This window comes from Sciurus vulgaris (genome assembly GCF_902686455.1).
Source record: "Sciurus vulgaris genome assembly, chromosome: 11".
NCBI lineage: Eukaryota > Metazoa > Chordata > Mammalia > Rodentia > Sciuridae > Sciurus > Sciurus vulgaris.
In genome coordinates this window covers 699204-715166 of record NC_136472.1, presented here as the reverse complement: position 1 = coordinate 715166, position 15963 = coordinate 699204, and the positions used below count along the sequence as shown (strand labels likewise).

General features: G+C 56.2%; 1 protein-coding gene across 1 annotated transcript in view; it reads left to right on the top strand.

The window, feature by feature from the left end:
* The window catches only part of CHID1 (chitinase domain containing 1), a 36672-nt gene that overhangs the window by 1492 nt on the left and 19217 nt on the right, over positions 1 to 15963 (top strand). The window contains 10 exon segments of the mRNA XM_079105642.1: positions 3310 to 3463; positions 4957 to 5080; positions 5083 to 5105; positions 5612 to 5744; positions 6706 to 6750; positions 7602 to 7657; positions 7659 to 7685; positions 7687 to 7710; positions 8314 to 8375; positions 12351 to 12443. Coding sequence (XP_078961768.1) covers positions 3353 to 3463; positions 4957 to 5080; positions 5083 to 5105; positions 5612 to 5744; positions 6706 to 6750; positions 7602 to 7657; positions 7659 to 7685; positions 7687 to 7710; positions 8314 to 8375; positions 12351 to 12443 — 698 coding nt within the window. The 5' untranslated portion in view covers positions 3310 to 3352.

The window sequence follows — 15963 nt, the reverse complement described above, 5'->3', positions numbered from 1 at the left end:
AGTAGTTAAGCGCCTTGGTTCATTGTCCAGTACCAAACAAATGAAAACAGTGTGGGAGAGCCCAGGAGTTCACAGTGTGAAGAGCACAATGGAGAGTTACCCCTCACAGGTGTCCAAGCCATGGACAGTGGGGAGCCACTGGGGTTACAGCAACCTCAATGTACCTCCACATGTACATCACTGCCCTACCACTGCACCGGTGCAGACCGTATCCCACAGCCAGATTACCAGCTCCTGGCAGCGGTCGCACCAGCCCTGGCCTTGTGCTTGGTTTGGTTCTCCTGGTACCCTGCCACTGGGTGCAGAGGCTGACAGGTCCATCTTTTTCTTCCAGAAGTCCAGGTAGGCTTCACTTATACCCTTTCCCCTTCCTTCCTTTCTTCCTTCCTGGAGGAAATCAAATCATGGGTTAGGGATATAATAGAGGAACTTCTAAGTGGGTGGACAGTGGTCCTGCTGCAGGTCTGCAGAGCAGCAAATAGAGGGGAGACCCAAAGTCATGGTGGTTGTTCACCATCACAGTTACTCATAGTCACTTCCCTGGAGGCCATCCATGTGTGTGGTTTCTCCTTTCCTTCTGTGGTCATGGAAGAGGGTGGGGTCAAAAATGGGTGTCTGGTTATTTGGGAGGCTGAAGCATGAGGATTGCAAGTTCAAGGCCCAACTTAGTAAGACCCTGGCTCAAAACAAAAGGGCTGGGGGATGTCACTCAGATAGAAAACTGTGGGTTTGATTCCCTGAACTCTTCCTGCAAAAAAGGATGCCTGGGAGCTAAGATGGCTGCAGTCTCAGCCTGGCCAGGCAAACCATGGGTAATCATGGGCTGCGTGCCCCAACCTCTTTCCACAGCCGAATTCCCCCATCCCTGGGCCTTGGGCTACAGCCCAAGTCTCACAGTCGCGATAGTGAGAGGGCTGGGTGAGGTGAGGTGACTGGAAGCTGCTGCCCCTAAATTCTGATTATGTTCTGAAGGGAGGTGGGGTGGGAGCCAGGGATGGAGGGTGTTCTGGACCTGGATTTTCTTATCTCCTCAGAACTGTAATGGCTTTATTTATTTATTTATTTTGGTACCGGGGATTAAACTCAAGGGCACTCGACCACTGAGCCACATCCCCAGCCCTTTTAGAGACACACCTCACTGAGTTGCTTAGCACCTCGCTTTTGCTGAGACTGGCTTTGAACTCTGGATCCTCCTGCCTCAACCTCCAAAGCTGCTGGGATTCCAGGTGTGTGCCAATGCTCTCAGCATATTTATTTTTATTCTTAATTTATTTTTGGTACTGGGGATTGAACCCAGGGACATTTGACCACTGAACCACATCTCCCACTTTTATTTTGAGACAGATCTGGTTAAATTGCTTAGGGCCTTACTGAGTTGCTGAGGCTGGCTTTGAATTTGAAGTCTTCCTGCTTCAGCCTCCAGAGCAGCTGGTATTATAGGCTGCACCACCATGCCTGGCCTAGTGGTGGCTTTTAGAGCAATTGCTCCCTTTGTCCAAGGCCACAAGCTCTGGATGCTATTCTTTGTGCCCTGCAGCTTCCCTTCCTGGCCTCTCAGAGCCTGAAGGTCTCATTGCCTCCCAGGTGGGGAAACTTCCTGTTGACCTCATTCTCTGTGCTTGGGTTGTAGTTGTTTTAGATGCGAAAGCTAAAAGCTTGTTGCTGTGGTCTCTGCAGTCTGTACTGGCAATAGGTCGTGCCTGGGGAAATGCTGGCAGAGTAGGACAACCTGTTTCTCTGCAAAGGGAAGTTGAAGGGGTGAAAGTAGGTTCCTGTCAAGGAAGTCACGGGAATGGGAACATGGGCAGTGTGGTGAGCCTGTCTCTGGCGACTCCTGGTGGGGCACACCCCATCTGACCTGGGATTCCTGGAGCTTCCTCAACCTGGGCTTGGTTGCTCAGAGGTACCTGTGACCTCTGGGGAAGGCTGGGTGCCAGCTTGCTAGGTATTGGGCTGGTGCAGCCTCCAGCGCCCCACCTGCCTCTGCCTGGGCTCTGCGGGCCTCCCAGCTCTTCTGGAGGGTGTGAGAGTAGGTGGATGAGCTTCTGCATACCTGGTGACAGCAGCCCTGCCAGGCTGTTCTTGTTGCTCAGCTGCCCTCAGAGGGTGGAATTGCCTGGAAACTAAAAATGAACTCTACAATTAATAAGAGTTTATTGCAGAAAAATCACAAAATATAGGTAAAGAAATAATAGAATGCCCAGTAGTTCCTAATAGCCAGCTTATTTGCTTTTCAGTGTGTGTGCAGTACTGGGGTTTCCATCCAAGGCCTGTGTGTAATAGGCAAACGCTATACCACTGAACTATGTCCCAGCCCTTTTATGATATTTCTTTTGAGACAGGATCTCACTAAATTGTCCAGCTTGCAACCCTCCTGCCTCAGTCTCCTGAGTTTCTGGTATCATAGGTGTGTACCTCTGCACCCAGCTTTCATTCTTTTTTTTTTTTTTTTTTTTTTTTTTGCGATGCTGGGGATCGAACCCAGGGCCTTGTGCTTGTAAGGTGAGCACTCTACCGACAGCTGTCTCCCAGCCCCCAGCTTTCATTCTTTACTTGCAGGATTTGTTTGCGTGTTGTGGATGGGTTGTGGGCGTGACCTACTGAGGATATCATGAGTGAGTGTTCCTGGCTTGTGTGACTCTGAAGTTGCTTATTTGTTTCCTGAATAAAAGTCACACCTTTTTTTTTCCTTTTATTTTTTGAGATGGGCACTTGTGCTGCCCAGGATGACCTGGAATTTCTGGGCTCCAGTGGTCCTTCTGCCTCAGCCTTCCAAGTAGCTGGGACCACAGGTGCATGCCAGTGTGCCCAGGTTTTAAAGATCCACATCTTTACATGGTGAACTTCAGTGATATCACCCCCATAACCTATCCTGTTACTGATATGGTGGGAAAATCCTCTACTCTGAGGTTACACGAATGGATATCTGTTTTCTCCCAGTACCTTCTGTGGCTCCATTGTTTTATACTTCAGCCATCTTGTGACTAGGATTTCTTTGGGTTTGAGGGGGCATGTGGGAGCCAGCATTCTCCTAGGTGGTGTGGTCAGGGCAATAAGGGGAGGGTTCCAAGGCCAGTGGTGATAAAGCACCTGTCTGGGTGTCTGTGTGGTCCAGGCAGGTGAACCAAAAAGTGCTGGGGACTTGACTCCAGCCACCAGGGCTGACTTTGGCTGAACTCTGTCCTGGGGGCACAGTGCAGCTCAGTAGTGTGAAGAACTAGGCTGTGCTAGGAGAAACTCCCATCAGTGGGCGCGCCTGGCCTGTGCTGTCTCTCCTTGTCATCATCTCCATGTGTTCTCTCTCTGCAGCCCTCTGGACCCAGAGGCTGGACCCTGCTGTGACACACTCACCATGTGGATGCTCCTTCGTGTCCTCTGGCTTGCTCTGGCCTGTGGCTCTGTGCACGCTACCCTGTCAAAGTCAGATGCCAAAAAAGCTGCTTCAAAAACACTGTTGGAGAAGGTAGGAGGGGCCTGGGAACTTGAGGTGACCACACTGGCCCAGAGTTGATCCATTGCACTCCTGTCTCTCCTGTTTGGCTGGGACCTGTGTGAACCAGGACTCTGCAGGGGCTTGGCTCCTCACGTGGCCTTCTGACCAGCCAGCAGTGGGCAGGTGGCTTGTGTGGCTCTAGACTTTGGCTGCCTAAGGCTCTGAGTAAGCTGCCTCTGGAGCCAGGTTCTGAGGTGGCAAACTTGCCCTTGGTGTCTCACCTTTCCCATTCAGGGCCTGTCCCCTGTGGCAGTTTCCACTTTCTTCTGCCTCTTGCTTCAGCTGCTGCACTCCTGTCCCACTGTGGTTGTGCTCGCTCCTTTTGATGCCCTTGAGCTGTGTTCATAATTGGGCTGTTGTGCTGTTCTTCTGGGATAGTCCCAGGGATTTATAAACTTAAGGGTAGGTCCCCCATCCAGCCTATCCCCTCAGTCCCAGCAGCTCCTACAGTCCTACACCTCTGGGCCGGACTGCAGTTACGGGACCATCCCTGTGACCCAGACCTGAACTGACAGGTGCTCTCTGCCTCAGGACAGAGAGTCTGTACAGTGGTTCTCTGGGAGTGGGTGGTGTTGTGAGCTGGGCCCTAGAATATGGAGCAAGCAGACAAGTCAAGAATCCGCGGAAGTGGGGCTGGGGAGATAGCTCAGTGGTAGAGTGCTTGCTTTGTAAGCACAAGGCCCTGGGTTCGATCCTCAGCACCCAAAAAACAAAAAATAAAAAAAGGAATCCGCGGAAGGGTATGGAGCTGGAGCTCAGTGGTAGAGCCCTTGTCTCGCACGTGCAGGGCTCTGGGTTCAATCCTCAGCACCACATAAAGATAAATAAGTAGGGCTGGGAAGATAGCTCAGTGGGTAGGTGCTTGCCTTGCAAACACAAGGCCCTGGGTTGATCCCCAGCAACACACACACACACACAAAAGGAATTTGTAAAAAATAAATAAATAAGTAAAGACATATGTCCATCTACACTAAACAAATGTTTAAAAAAAAACACCCGTGGAAGGACTTCCAGGGTCGAGAGAGGGGGAAGGGTGTCGCCACAAGGCAGGAGAATACCTGTTTTGGGGGCACAAGTAGGTTAGTCAGGGAGGTGTCTTGTGCCGACATGTCTTCAACATGTGTGACCCTGGGCGCCCAGTGAGTCTCAGGTCCTGAGTGGGTACAGACTGCTTCATCATCATGTGGACGGAGCCACCTAATTCCCTCCCGCCCTGCTTCTTCAGTCCCCAGCACGGGACAGCCCCTGACAGCCACCACATCTTCTCTAAAGGCCAGAACCCTTCTGACCCCGAGGTAGCCATTGTGGCCTCTGTCCTCTGCCTGTAGGGTTTCCAGGTATGCAAGGTCATGTTGGTCCAAAGCAGTCTGTGGGCTAAACAGAATGGGCCTGCCATTGCTTGGGATGCCACATTATATTCAGGGCCAGTGACTGATGACTTTCTCCCTTTCGTTTCCTTTCAGACTCAGTTTTCAGATAAGCCTGTCCAAGATCGGGGTCTGGTGGTGACAGACCTCAAAGCTGAGGCTGTAGTTCTCGAGCATCGCAGCTACTGCTCGGCAAGAGCCCGAGAGAGAAACTTTGCTGGAGACCATTAGGCTACGTCACTCCAGTAAGTTGGGGTTCTCACAGTGGACAGGGAGGCCCTGAGGTGCAGATGCACTGCTCCTCCATCCTCTGTAGTGGACTGACCTCCTGGTCTTTTCCCCCAGATTGAAAAGGCTGTGAGGATAAGAGGGACGTGCCTGGAGATGGCAGAGTGAAGGGTGCTGGGGACTTCTTGGGGCTTGCTCCTCCTGTTTGCGTGACTGTGGTCCCTGCTCCCTGATTGTCTGGCCTCAGCTGCCAGCCTGCATATGTGTGGGTGCAGCTTGGGTCTCTTAGGGACGAGCTGTGGTCACCCTGGTGAAGGAGCTTTGGACCAGGATGCTGGGCTGTGGGCAGCTCCTGGAGTGCTGGGCCCCAGCATTAGCACAGGCAGGGCTGATGTGGGCCCAGTCTGAGCTCTCTCTGTACCAGTTGCTGGCCCCGGGCATGACCAGGGCAGCCAGAGATAGGATCACGCAAGGCAGGTGTGTGCTCACTTGTCCTCTGCCTGCTGTCCCCTTTCTCTGCCAGTGGAACAGCCATGGGTATGACATCGCCAAGGTCTTTGGAAGCAAGTTCACGCATATCTCACCAGTCTGGCTACAACTGAAGAGACGTGGCCGTGAGATGTTTGAGGTCACAGGCCTGCACGACGTGGACCAAGGTCTTCACACTGCCTGCTTGCCTGTGCTTGTCCCAGGGATGAGGAAGAGTGAGAGTACATGTGTCCCTGTGCGGGAGTGAGTGGGCATGCGTGACAGAGTATGCAGGTGGGTGTGTGTGGCCTGACTGTTGAGACTGTCAGCGTGAGCGTGCACGTGGGTGGATGTGAGTTTGCTGAGCCCAGAGTGCAGGCCCATGATGTGGGCTGGTATGCAGAGTGGAGCAGTATGGGCCAGGTAGAATGGTCACCATTTTGTGACCCTCTGCATAACAGATCAGCACCTCAGAGCAGACCTGGCTCTGCCCCAGGGTTCGGCGGGAGGAGGGGGCAGGACTTCCTTTGCCCTTCCAAACAGCACGTGGGCATGGGCCAGGCGGGCTCCAGGACAACTGGGGTAGCTGCTGGGCAGTGAAGGGTGCAGGCCTTTGGTTCCCCTGCTCTTTCTCTCCCTTGGTGGTCTCTGGCTGGTGTCCAGGGAGGGGTAGGCTTGGGCAGGGTGCCCTACTCATGGTGCATCCTGCCGGAGTGTCCTGGTGTACCTGACTGAGCCCTGTGTGGGCTCCAGCAGAACTGGCAGGGCATGTGTTCACTTAGAGGTCTGGGGCAAGGAGTGGTTTTCCCTGATGGGGTGAACAGTGGGGAGATGGCAGAGTGCTAGAATTCCTGGTGGGTTTTGGCTGCCCTCAATTCAAATAAACAGCCCTATCATTCCCAGGCTCTTGGAATGACCTGAGACAGGGACACCTGTCCCCTTGGCTCAAAGCCATCGCTCTTCAGGGAGAGTAAGCTCGGGTCTGCTCTGAAGGGGCAGGAGGGGCTGGGTTTGGGGACTAGGGGCGCAGGAGGAGGTAGGACTAGGGGAGAGGGTGATGCAGTCGGCCACCCCTGGACTGGAGAAGGCTGGGTTCAAGTGAACTGAAGCTCCTGGCCCTGTGCTTATTGTCCCATTGGGTTCCCACAGGATGGATGCGAGCTGTCAGGAAGCATGCCAAGAGCCTACACATAGGTGAGTCCAGCGGGCCTGGAGGTGATGTTCAGGAACCACACCAGTCTTCCATCACTGTGGCATAACCTCCCTGTGGGTGGAGGGGTTCTGTGGTCCTAGTGCACTGTACTGTGTGAGCATAGGTCACTCCTGCTCTGAGTGAGCCACAGCCTGGTATTCATGGCCCATGGTCAGCCCAAGTTCTGGACTCTCTTGCCCACTGGGTCATAGCCCACCAAGGCCAGTGCCTCCTCCCACCCTTCTCCCTCCCATTTCTTTCTTCCTTCTCCATCCAGCAAGCATTGAATCCCTGAGGGTAACACTGGCCCCTGCCCCATGTGAGCTCCTGCTGCTCAGCTGGTGAGGGAGCAGCACATGTTCCAGGGAGCAGCAGGAGGACAGGGGCAGCAGAGTAGAAGTCTGGGACGTGGGCTGGATATTCTTCCAAGAGACTTAGGAGCCAGTGACAGGACTGAGCTGAAGGAATTGGGGCCTTGGCTGGGACTGGGGAGGTGGGCAGGACTCAGGGGCCTCTGCAGGGCCAGGAGGAGACCTGTGCTCTGGGCAGGGGAGCCGTCAGGATAGGACTGAGGTTGGAGACAGCAGAAAGCCACAGGAGCTGAAATCTGTAAGGCAGGCCCCGAGGAGCTGGCGTGGGGAGGAGGACTGACAGCACCTCTCTGCTCCTCCCTGAGGAGTCCCGCCCTTGCCTGCCTGAAGGTGGGTGTCAACGCGCAGCCAGGCTGCCTGGGCGGCCTCCCCTCCATCGAGTCTGATTCTGCTATGCAGCGAAGGGCTGCCTCCCTGGGGACAAGAAGCAAAGGAGTGTGATTAGTGTTTCCTGGTCACATCTCCTGTGTGCCTCCCGCCAGTGCCTCGGCTTCTGTTTGAGGACTGGACTTACGATGACTTCCGCAGCGTCCTAGACATATGAGGATGAAATAGAAGAGCTCAGCACGGACTGTGGTCCAGGTGGCGAAGGTGAGAGCTCTGTGCTGTCCTCACAGGCCGCCAGGCCCCACCCTCAGAAGGCCCTGCCCCTCCTTTACCAGGCCCACACCCCTGGAGACCCTCTTCTCCCCACCAGGCCCTGCCTCCTCAGAAGGCCCCTCCTCCCCAGGGAGGCTCTGCACCCCCAGAATGCTGTCCCTTCCCAAACCAGCCCCACCTCTCAGGACAGGCCTTGCCTCCCACACCTTCTAGTGCAACCCAGGTCTCCCAGGCAGTGCAGTGTCAGCCCACATCAGAACATCACATGCTTCCTCTTGATGACAGGGTCGCCTGGAGGTCCCAGAGTGGGACACTTGTCTTCTGGGCCAGGAAGCTTCCTTTGGTTCAAGCCAAGGAGGGCACCCATCTTTATTGGCTGCCTGTATGCTTGGGGTAACGGGGCAGAAGATCCTGGGTGAGCAGAATGCAGGGTGCCAAGCCTGCTCTGGCTCCTATGGGGGATTCCCCTACAGTCCCCTTCAGAGGGCTTCTGGGTGTGCAGTGTGGGCTTGGACCTTGCCTCATGAGTGAGTTCTGTGTCTGTCTTCTCACCTGTCCCTCTTGGATCTTTCTCATCGACTGTGTTTCTTTCAGAACCAGCATTTTGATGGTTTTGTGGTGGAGGTGTGGAGCCAGCTGCTGAGCCAGAAGCATGTGTGAGTGGGGACAGCAGGTGGCTGCGTGGAACCACAGTGTTTGGTGGAGTGCAGAGGGAGGACCAAGGGAGGGAGAAGGCATTTGGGAGTCCTGTGTCTGAGGTGGGGAGGGGGCCCTTTTAAAAGGCGGAGAAGCCAGGAATGGCCACAGGACAGGTGACCTGTCCTGACCACGCTGCAATACCAGCCTGGAGGCCCCTCGTGGGTGGTCAAGGGCATAGAGGAGCTTTGCCCACAGGGACTCTGTGAGCAGAGTGGCCAGCACAGTGCAGCAGGTCTTGTGTGGACCTGAGCAGAAGCGTCCTCACTGAGCAGGAAGGAGCCTCTGGGATGTGGAAAGAGGCCAGCCAAGCACATCTAGGACTTGAGGTTTAATGGGGCTGGTGTCCTTGAGGCAAGGGCCCTCCTGGCCCACAGGCTTCAGTGTCCACTGAGAGAGAGCCACACACGTCCTCACACCACCTTGCTGCAGCATGCCTATGCACCCGATGGGTCCCCACTCCCTTGGCCAGGTGACCAGGAAAGAAGGAAGTCTCAGAAAGTGCCACAGCTGCTCCTGGCCAGCACAGTATAGCCCAGCCACAGTAGTGAGGAATGGCCTTCCGTGGTCCTGCTCAGGCAGCCTACCTGATAAACCCGAGCCATCACCTTCCCTGGTTGTGCCAAAGTTGAGGTCTCCCCTGCAGAAGATGGCAGGGGAATGCTCTGCCCTGGACAGAGGCTGCTGCCATCCTGCGCACACTTGGGAGAGGCTGGCACAGTCCCCAGTGAGTGCCTAGGCAGCAGCCCATTAGTCTTCTGGGCATGCTGTAGGTTCTAGAATCAGCTGCTCCTCCTTTTCTTGCCTGGGGAATTCAGTTGTGCTTTAGTGCTCAGAACTCCGAGCCGTCTGAGCCACTCTTCTGTCCACTCCTGCCTCGGGTGCTGCTGGTGGTCGGTGGGGCCTGGGCTCCCCAGGTGTCTCTGCTGTGCTTGCCATTGCTGCAGGCAAAAGATCTGCAGGTCTCAGTTCTGCCCACTTGGAAGTAGCATCCCCATGTGGATCTCCCGTGGTTTGTTGGGGGTGGAGCCTGTGGGAGGTAGGGATGAAGAGAGGGCAGGAAGGTGCTCCTGGGGCCTTGCCCTTGGTGGATGACCCTAGCCAAGAAAAGAGGGCAGAAGGAAAGGCACACCATAAGGGGGCTGCGGGCCTCACCTCAGGTCTTTGTTGGGTAGCGGGCAGTGGCCCACTGTGGCTGACCTTTAGGTACTCTTTGAGGGAAGGGCTCCAATCTGAGCAGGAGCTAGAATGACTGGCTCTCATCCTTCCTGCTCTCCCTGGGACTGCACGTCTGCGCGGTTTGCTATAGTTAATTTCTGATTCAGTGCAAGTAAGTAGGGCCGTAAAACACAGCCCGCACTCTGTCCCTGTGGCTCGTTAGTCCTGGAGCAGGAGAGCTACGGGCAGAGCGGCAGAGCCTGGCCAAGTGAGAGGCTGCGGCAGGGGAGGCAGAAGTAGAAATAGCCCACACAGCCCCTTGTGCCCAGGGCATGTCAGGGCCATGGTGTGGGCAGTGACCAGGCTCCTGAGCAGCAAGACCAGCTGGTCCAACCATCCTGTTGGGCATTGAACTGCCTGGAAGCTGCCTCCCAGGACAGATCTAACTGAGCTGAGACATAGGAATATTTAAGGAGGCTGCTGCACGGGTCTCTTCCTGCCCACCCACCACCGTCAGCACCGAGCCTGGATTCTATGTCAGGTTGACCTGGCAAGACCATGGTTGGCAGACGTGGGCAGGCATGTGGCACTTGCTTTTGGCTCAGCGGACAGACCCATGGAATGGACTGGTATGCTGGTGGGATCTAGTGCCTGTAACATATGGGCTCAGGGAGCCAGCCCCTTGACAGCATCTTTCCCAGGGGACAGGGAGACATCTGAAACAGCTCTGAGAACTCCTCTTCAGAGCCATCTGGCTGGAGTGGCTGTCCCTGGGCAGGCTGACAGGCGTGGCAGGGGGAGCTATGCAGGCAGTGCTGCAAGGGCTCTCAGGCCCTTTCTCCCCGTGAAACCTCAGCAGTGTGAACTGCTGGAGAGGTGGTACTATAGGCCGCAGCCTGTGACCTGAGTCTGCCCTGGCCAGAAGCTCAGGTTGGTTCATAGTGCTGTGCTCCTCACCTCATCCCAGCAGACACTAATGGGCTGGTGGTAGTCTCTCCCAAGATCTGGAAGGCTTTGTGCTAGGTGTACACAAGTCACTGAGGGTGACAGGTGATGTGGTGTCCTTTAGAGGCAGCAGGTCTGGGGATGTCAGCCCTGCAGCTGATGCCACAGCCTGCCTCGGTGAGGTAGAGATGGGACTGCCAGCCAGTTTGTCCTGCTGGCTCCCACTTGGACCTGCCCCCAGCCTGCCAGACCTGAGTCTGGACTTGGTGGTGTCTATCATGTGTGCTGGTCACTAGGCATAGGTCAGAGACCAGCTCGCCCTTAGGGTCTGAGATGTTGCTGCTGCCAGTCCCACTGGAACTTTGGGGCAGCACCCTTTAGTAGTCCCCATACCCAGGGTGGCTGCAGTGTGGGCCCTTGGGAGCCACTGGTGCTGGCAGATAGGGATAGGCTCACATCTGTCCCACAAAGGTCAGCTTCGGGTTACGACCTTGTGGGTGCATGTCCAGGCTCCTTGAACCTCTTATGGAATGGCCTTGGCTACCTTTTGGCCCTCAAGTCTGGTTTGTCCTGTGGACATTGCAGACAACACGGAGCCCACAGCCTTTGGGGCCAGGCAGGAGGTCCTCCCCAGGCAGGGTTGGTTTCCTGAGCTCCTGGTACTTCAGGGGCCTGGGCATTGTCTTCCTCACCCACGACCTCTAAGTGGTAGGCAGGTGACCGCCTTTGGTGCACCATGCAAGTTCTGGATGTGGGAGGATGCTTGTCCAGAGGCTCTGTCCCTGCCTGGTCTGTGGTTGTATTGCCACCTGCAAAGCCAGGCTGGGCCAAGAAAGGAAGGCTGGCTGGCCTCAGCTTCCTTGTGGCCACAGTTCTCACACTGGCATCACTGGCACTTAGTTTGAAAGGCAAAACCTCAGCTGGGCAATATCAGGGAGACTGAGAAACCACCACCATCCCACAGCCAGTTGGTGAGAGGACCTAGCCTGCCCACACTCTGCAGAGATTAACTTGAGCAGGGCCATGGCCAGTGGAAGCCTTGGCCTTGTGCTTGGTGCCCATGAGGGTAGGACTTGGGGTCTGCTGTCCAGGCAGGGCTGCTCCTGAGAGGCCTGCAGTAGAAGAGTGAGGGCCTCATGTCTAGTTACAGTGGGCCCAGAGTGCACACATCAGTGTGGAACAGCAGTATTAGACCAGCTCCTGCAGGCAGAGACTCAGTACCAGCGAGTGCTATGTACCCTGTGGGCAGTCCACCCACTACCCATGTGGGTCAAGGGACACAGTGTAGGCTCAGGGGCCCTAACAGGTCCTCCCAGTCTGTGTGGGGAGAGAAACCAATATTTGTCCTTGGACACACCGCCCCAGTTACCCCTCTGGTCCCCCATCACTAGTGGCCCTGGCATGCCTGATGACCAGTCCAGGTGCCCTGCCTCATTCTGAAGCCCCCACTTGTGTGGCTCTCAAACTGTCCTGTGATGTTTCACAGCCTGAGGTTGACAGTGTCACTCTGTGCTGGCCCGCTTGGGCTCTGGAGCTCATGTAGACCTGAGCTGTCTCATCTGGGCCCCTCTCTGAACATCTGCTGGGGTGCTGTGTAAACCCTTGCCAGAGGGACACCTGGGTGTGAGGAGGGTGGGGGCTTTGTTGGGACATGGATAAGGACAGGTTGGGGTGTGAGGCCCCTTCTTCCCCAGCCCTCTCCACAGAGCCACATGAGCGATTGCCCGTGTGGTGCTATGCCCGGGTGGGGTGGGAAGGCCTGACGGAGGGTCTCAGGCTAGGGCCATTGGGGATCTGCAGTGCTTTGAGCCCACTACCTTTTGTTCCTGCAGGGGTCTCATCCATATGCTCACCCATCTGGCTGAGGCACTGCACCAGGCCCGGCTGCTGACCATCCTGGTCATTCCACCTGCCATCACCCCTGGGTAAGTGCAGCTTTCTTGAGGAGTTGGGGTGGCAAGCATAGGCATCAGTCAAGGGCCAGGCCTCTGGTCAACAGGAGCTATGCCCTCCCCTTCTGGGTGGGTCCGGAGCAGGGCAGGGGAGGGGAGAGGACGGGAGGGCTCTTCTCAGCTTAGGCAAGTACTCTACCTCTGAGTGTACCCTTGACCCTTTTGCAGGGATACTGGGGATGAAACCCAGGGGTGCTTACCACTAACCACTGATCTACATCCCCAGGCTTTGTTTTTACTTTGAGACAGTCTCACCAAGTTGTTGAGGGTGGCCTTGAACTTGTGATCCTTCTGCCTCAGCTTCCTGAGTCCCTGGGATTACAAGTGTGGTACCTCCATACTTGACTGAGAACTAATGTCTTTTAAAGTAGTTCCTTCATTCTCAAAGAGACCCTGAGGCCCTAGGTGCTTGGTGTGGGCTATGTTCCATGAGGAGTTAGACCAAGTGGACAGGGCTATGCAGTTGAATCTACTCCAAGAGGCCCCTGCTGGGACTGGGCCTTCTCCCAGGCCCTGTGAGGCAGGAAGTAGTATGGAGTAATCCAGACAGTACTGCAGGAGCCAGGAAAGTGGGACTCTCATGTCCACTCTGCCAGGAGCATCTCACACAGGAATCTGGTGCTTAGCATGGAGAGTGAGCACATGGGCACAAGGAATGCTGAGTCGCAATGTGAGAATAGACCTGGGGCTGAATCGCAGGAAAGGTGGGGAGTGAGGGGTGCTCATAGCCATCAGGGTGGGAGTCCTGGGGTCTGCCTAGGTCCTTTGGGAAGCAGCAGTGGCCCGCTCACATCTCTGCAGCCCTTTGCTCTCTAAGGTGGCAGCCACCCATCAACAGGATGTTCTTGAATGTGCCCTGGGGACCTGAGGTGATGCTGGCAGGCTGTAGAGTCACACCGAAGACTGACTTGTGTTCACACAGAGCCTTCTGTGTGTTCCAGCAGCTGAGACAGATGACACCGCTGCTGCCAGCATGGGGTGGTTTCCTATCCCAGCGGAGGGCCCTGTGCCTGGCCTGAGTATTGGCCTCCCTCCTGACTTTTTCCCCAAACTTGTTGGCCCTCAGTCTCAGCATCAGTACAGGCTTTGGCTGGGTGCAGCTGCAGGCTTTGTAGGCCGGTCTCAGACCTGTGTCCTAGGGTCTCACTCAGTGCCCAGTGAGCCCATCTGCCCCAGATGGGCGGTCCTGGGGAGTGGAAGGCCTGAGCGTCGCCTGTCTCTGTGCATCTGGCACAGACAGGTGTAGCGGGGCTCCTGCGTTCCTTTTGGTCTTGGCTTTTTGCTCAGTTGCCGAGCAGTGGAGAGTCCTGCCCCAGACTGCACCCTGAGCCCTTCCCATCTAATTCCTGTGGCATCCTGAAACCTCATCCATCTCCCACCTCACTGTGCCCACTGAGCTGACCCATAAGACAGGGCAAGAAGGTGATGGGCTTTGCCTCAGCAGTTCCCAGGGTGGGCCTGTATCGCAGCCCAGCAACACCATCCATGCCAGTGAGGGGCCCACGTCTGGGGTTTGGGACCTTGCTCTTGCCTAGGGCTTGGCCTGTGTCACTGCCCGAGCTGAGTCTGTCTTTGAAGAGAGGCACTTAGAATGTATGACCCTTCGGGCTGGGGATATAGCTCAGTTGGTAGAGTGCTTGCCTTGCCAGCACAAGGCCCTGGGTTCAATCCCCAGTACTGCCAAAAAAAAAAAAAAAATGTGTGACCCATGGTCCCAGGGTTTCCCCAGGGGTGGCAAGGGTGAGGCTGTGAGGACACATCTTGCAGACCTAGGGGTAGAAGAGGAGGCCATGGGGCTGCAGACCCTCCAGGGTGTTGCTCAGAGTCTCCTGGTGATGGATGGCTGGGTGTGACTGGGGTGCAGCTGGGGGGGCCACAGCCAGGTAGAGACCAGGTTGCCCTTGGTGGCTGGAGGGTCACCCATGAAAGGATGCAAGAGCAACCCTTGGTGGGGACACTGCCCTCTAGATTCAGGGTGGAAATGACTTCCCAATGCTGCCTTCTCTGCTTGAGCATCATCACCCAAGCTCCCAGCCTTGGGCAGGGACTGGACAGTGGGAACTGAGGCCTGCCATGACCAAGACACAGCTTCCTTCATATGACTGCATGGGGAGGGATCCTGTGGAGGGTCCCCAGGGAGAGAGGACCATGGGCAGTGACTGAGAGTGGGGCCAAAACTTGTGGGTGTGTCTCCGGAGCAGTGGGAACCCCGAGCTGGCAGAGGCCTGGGAGCTTCTGGTGTGGGATTTGCCCAGGCACATGGCGGGCTGCGAAGCTGGGTGTGCAGACCCGTGGCTTGCTTGTAAAGCTGTCTGGCACCATCTCTGGGGGTTTGCTCTATTGTCCCTGTTGTCCTCCCGTCACCCTTGCTGAAGAGCCAGCACTGCAGAGGAGCCTAGTCGGTGTCTTTCTGCAGAGGGACACCAGCTCATCGCTCACGTCACAGGCTGTGCTGGGCGGGACGCAGCTCTAGGGGAGGTCTGATGCAGCCGTGGGGAGGGGTGACTCCCTTCCACCAGATACAGAAAAGGCAGCCTAGACTCAGAACTGGGGGGAGCCCAGCACTGCAGACCTCCAGGGTCCAGCCCTGGAGCTGGTCAGCTGTTGGTAAGGTACTGTGCTGACCTTGAGTCCTGCCACCAGTGCAATGGGGTCAGCCTCAACAGATGACCTGGTTTAACAAGATCACCCCTGATCTGCAGTGACAAGAGGATGCTGTCCCCAGTGTCTGATTCATTCTCCAGCTAGCCCTTCATGTTTTAGGGCTTCCTTAGCTACTGTGACCCCTCAGCTCAGGGTGTTGATCACAGGTTGGGGGGAAGGTTGGTTTCCTTCCCCACATTGTTGGTGTGCCCATTCAGGCAGGTGTACCCTACTGTAAACTGTGACCCCCCCTGAAGTGGAGGATGCTCCCGGCTGGATCCTCTGCACTGCCCCTTTCTCCCCCACCCCCTGCAGTGGTTCAGTGCTGGTACAGTGGTAGAGGGAATGTGACCGGTGACTGGGAATGCTGATGCCAGGCCCCTAAGCTGCCCTGTGCAGAAGCCCTTGGTCACATCACCTGTTGTTCCCTGCAGCCTGGGAGGCAGTGGGCAGTGATGTGTTGATGCCTCTGTGAGGTCTGGTGGGCACTAGACAGTGTCCTGGGCCAAGCTCTAGGCTGAGGTCAGGCCCCAGAGGGCTGAGGGGCACCATAGCCAGTGTAGGTAGCAGGCTGGTCCTGTAGGCCAACAGCCAGATGGGAGCCTGAGGCAGCAGGTAGGTGGACTCTCCTCTTAGACCCTGTGGCAACTGTGGGGCCGTCATCGTGAGAGGGAACGGTCAAGGACTGGGCATGCAAGGGGTATGCCCAGGGGGCGCCGGGGACAGGTCTGGGTGACATGGGTCCCTTAGGGAGCAGTTCTAGAAATCTGGCAGGTTGTCAGGGAGATGGGGTAGCGTTCTCAGGATGCTTCCAGACCCCAGAGCCAGCCCTGGGGAGGGCACCTCTTCC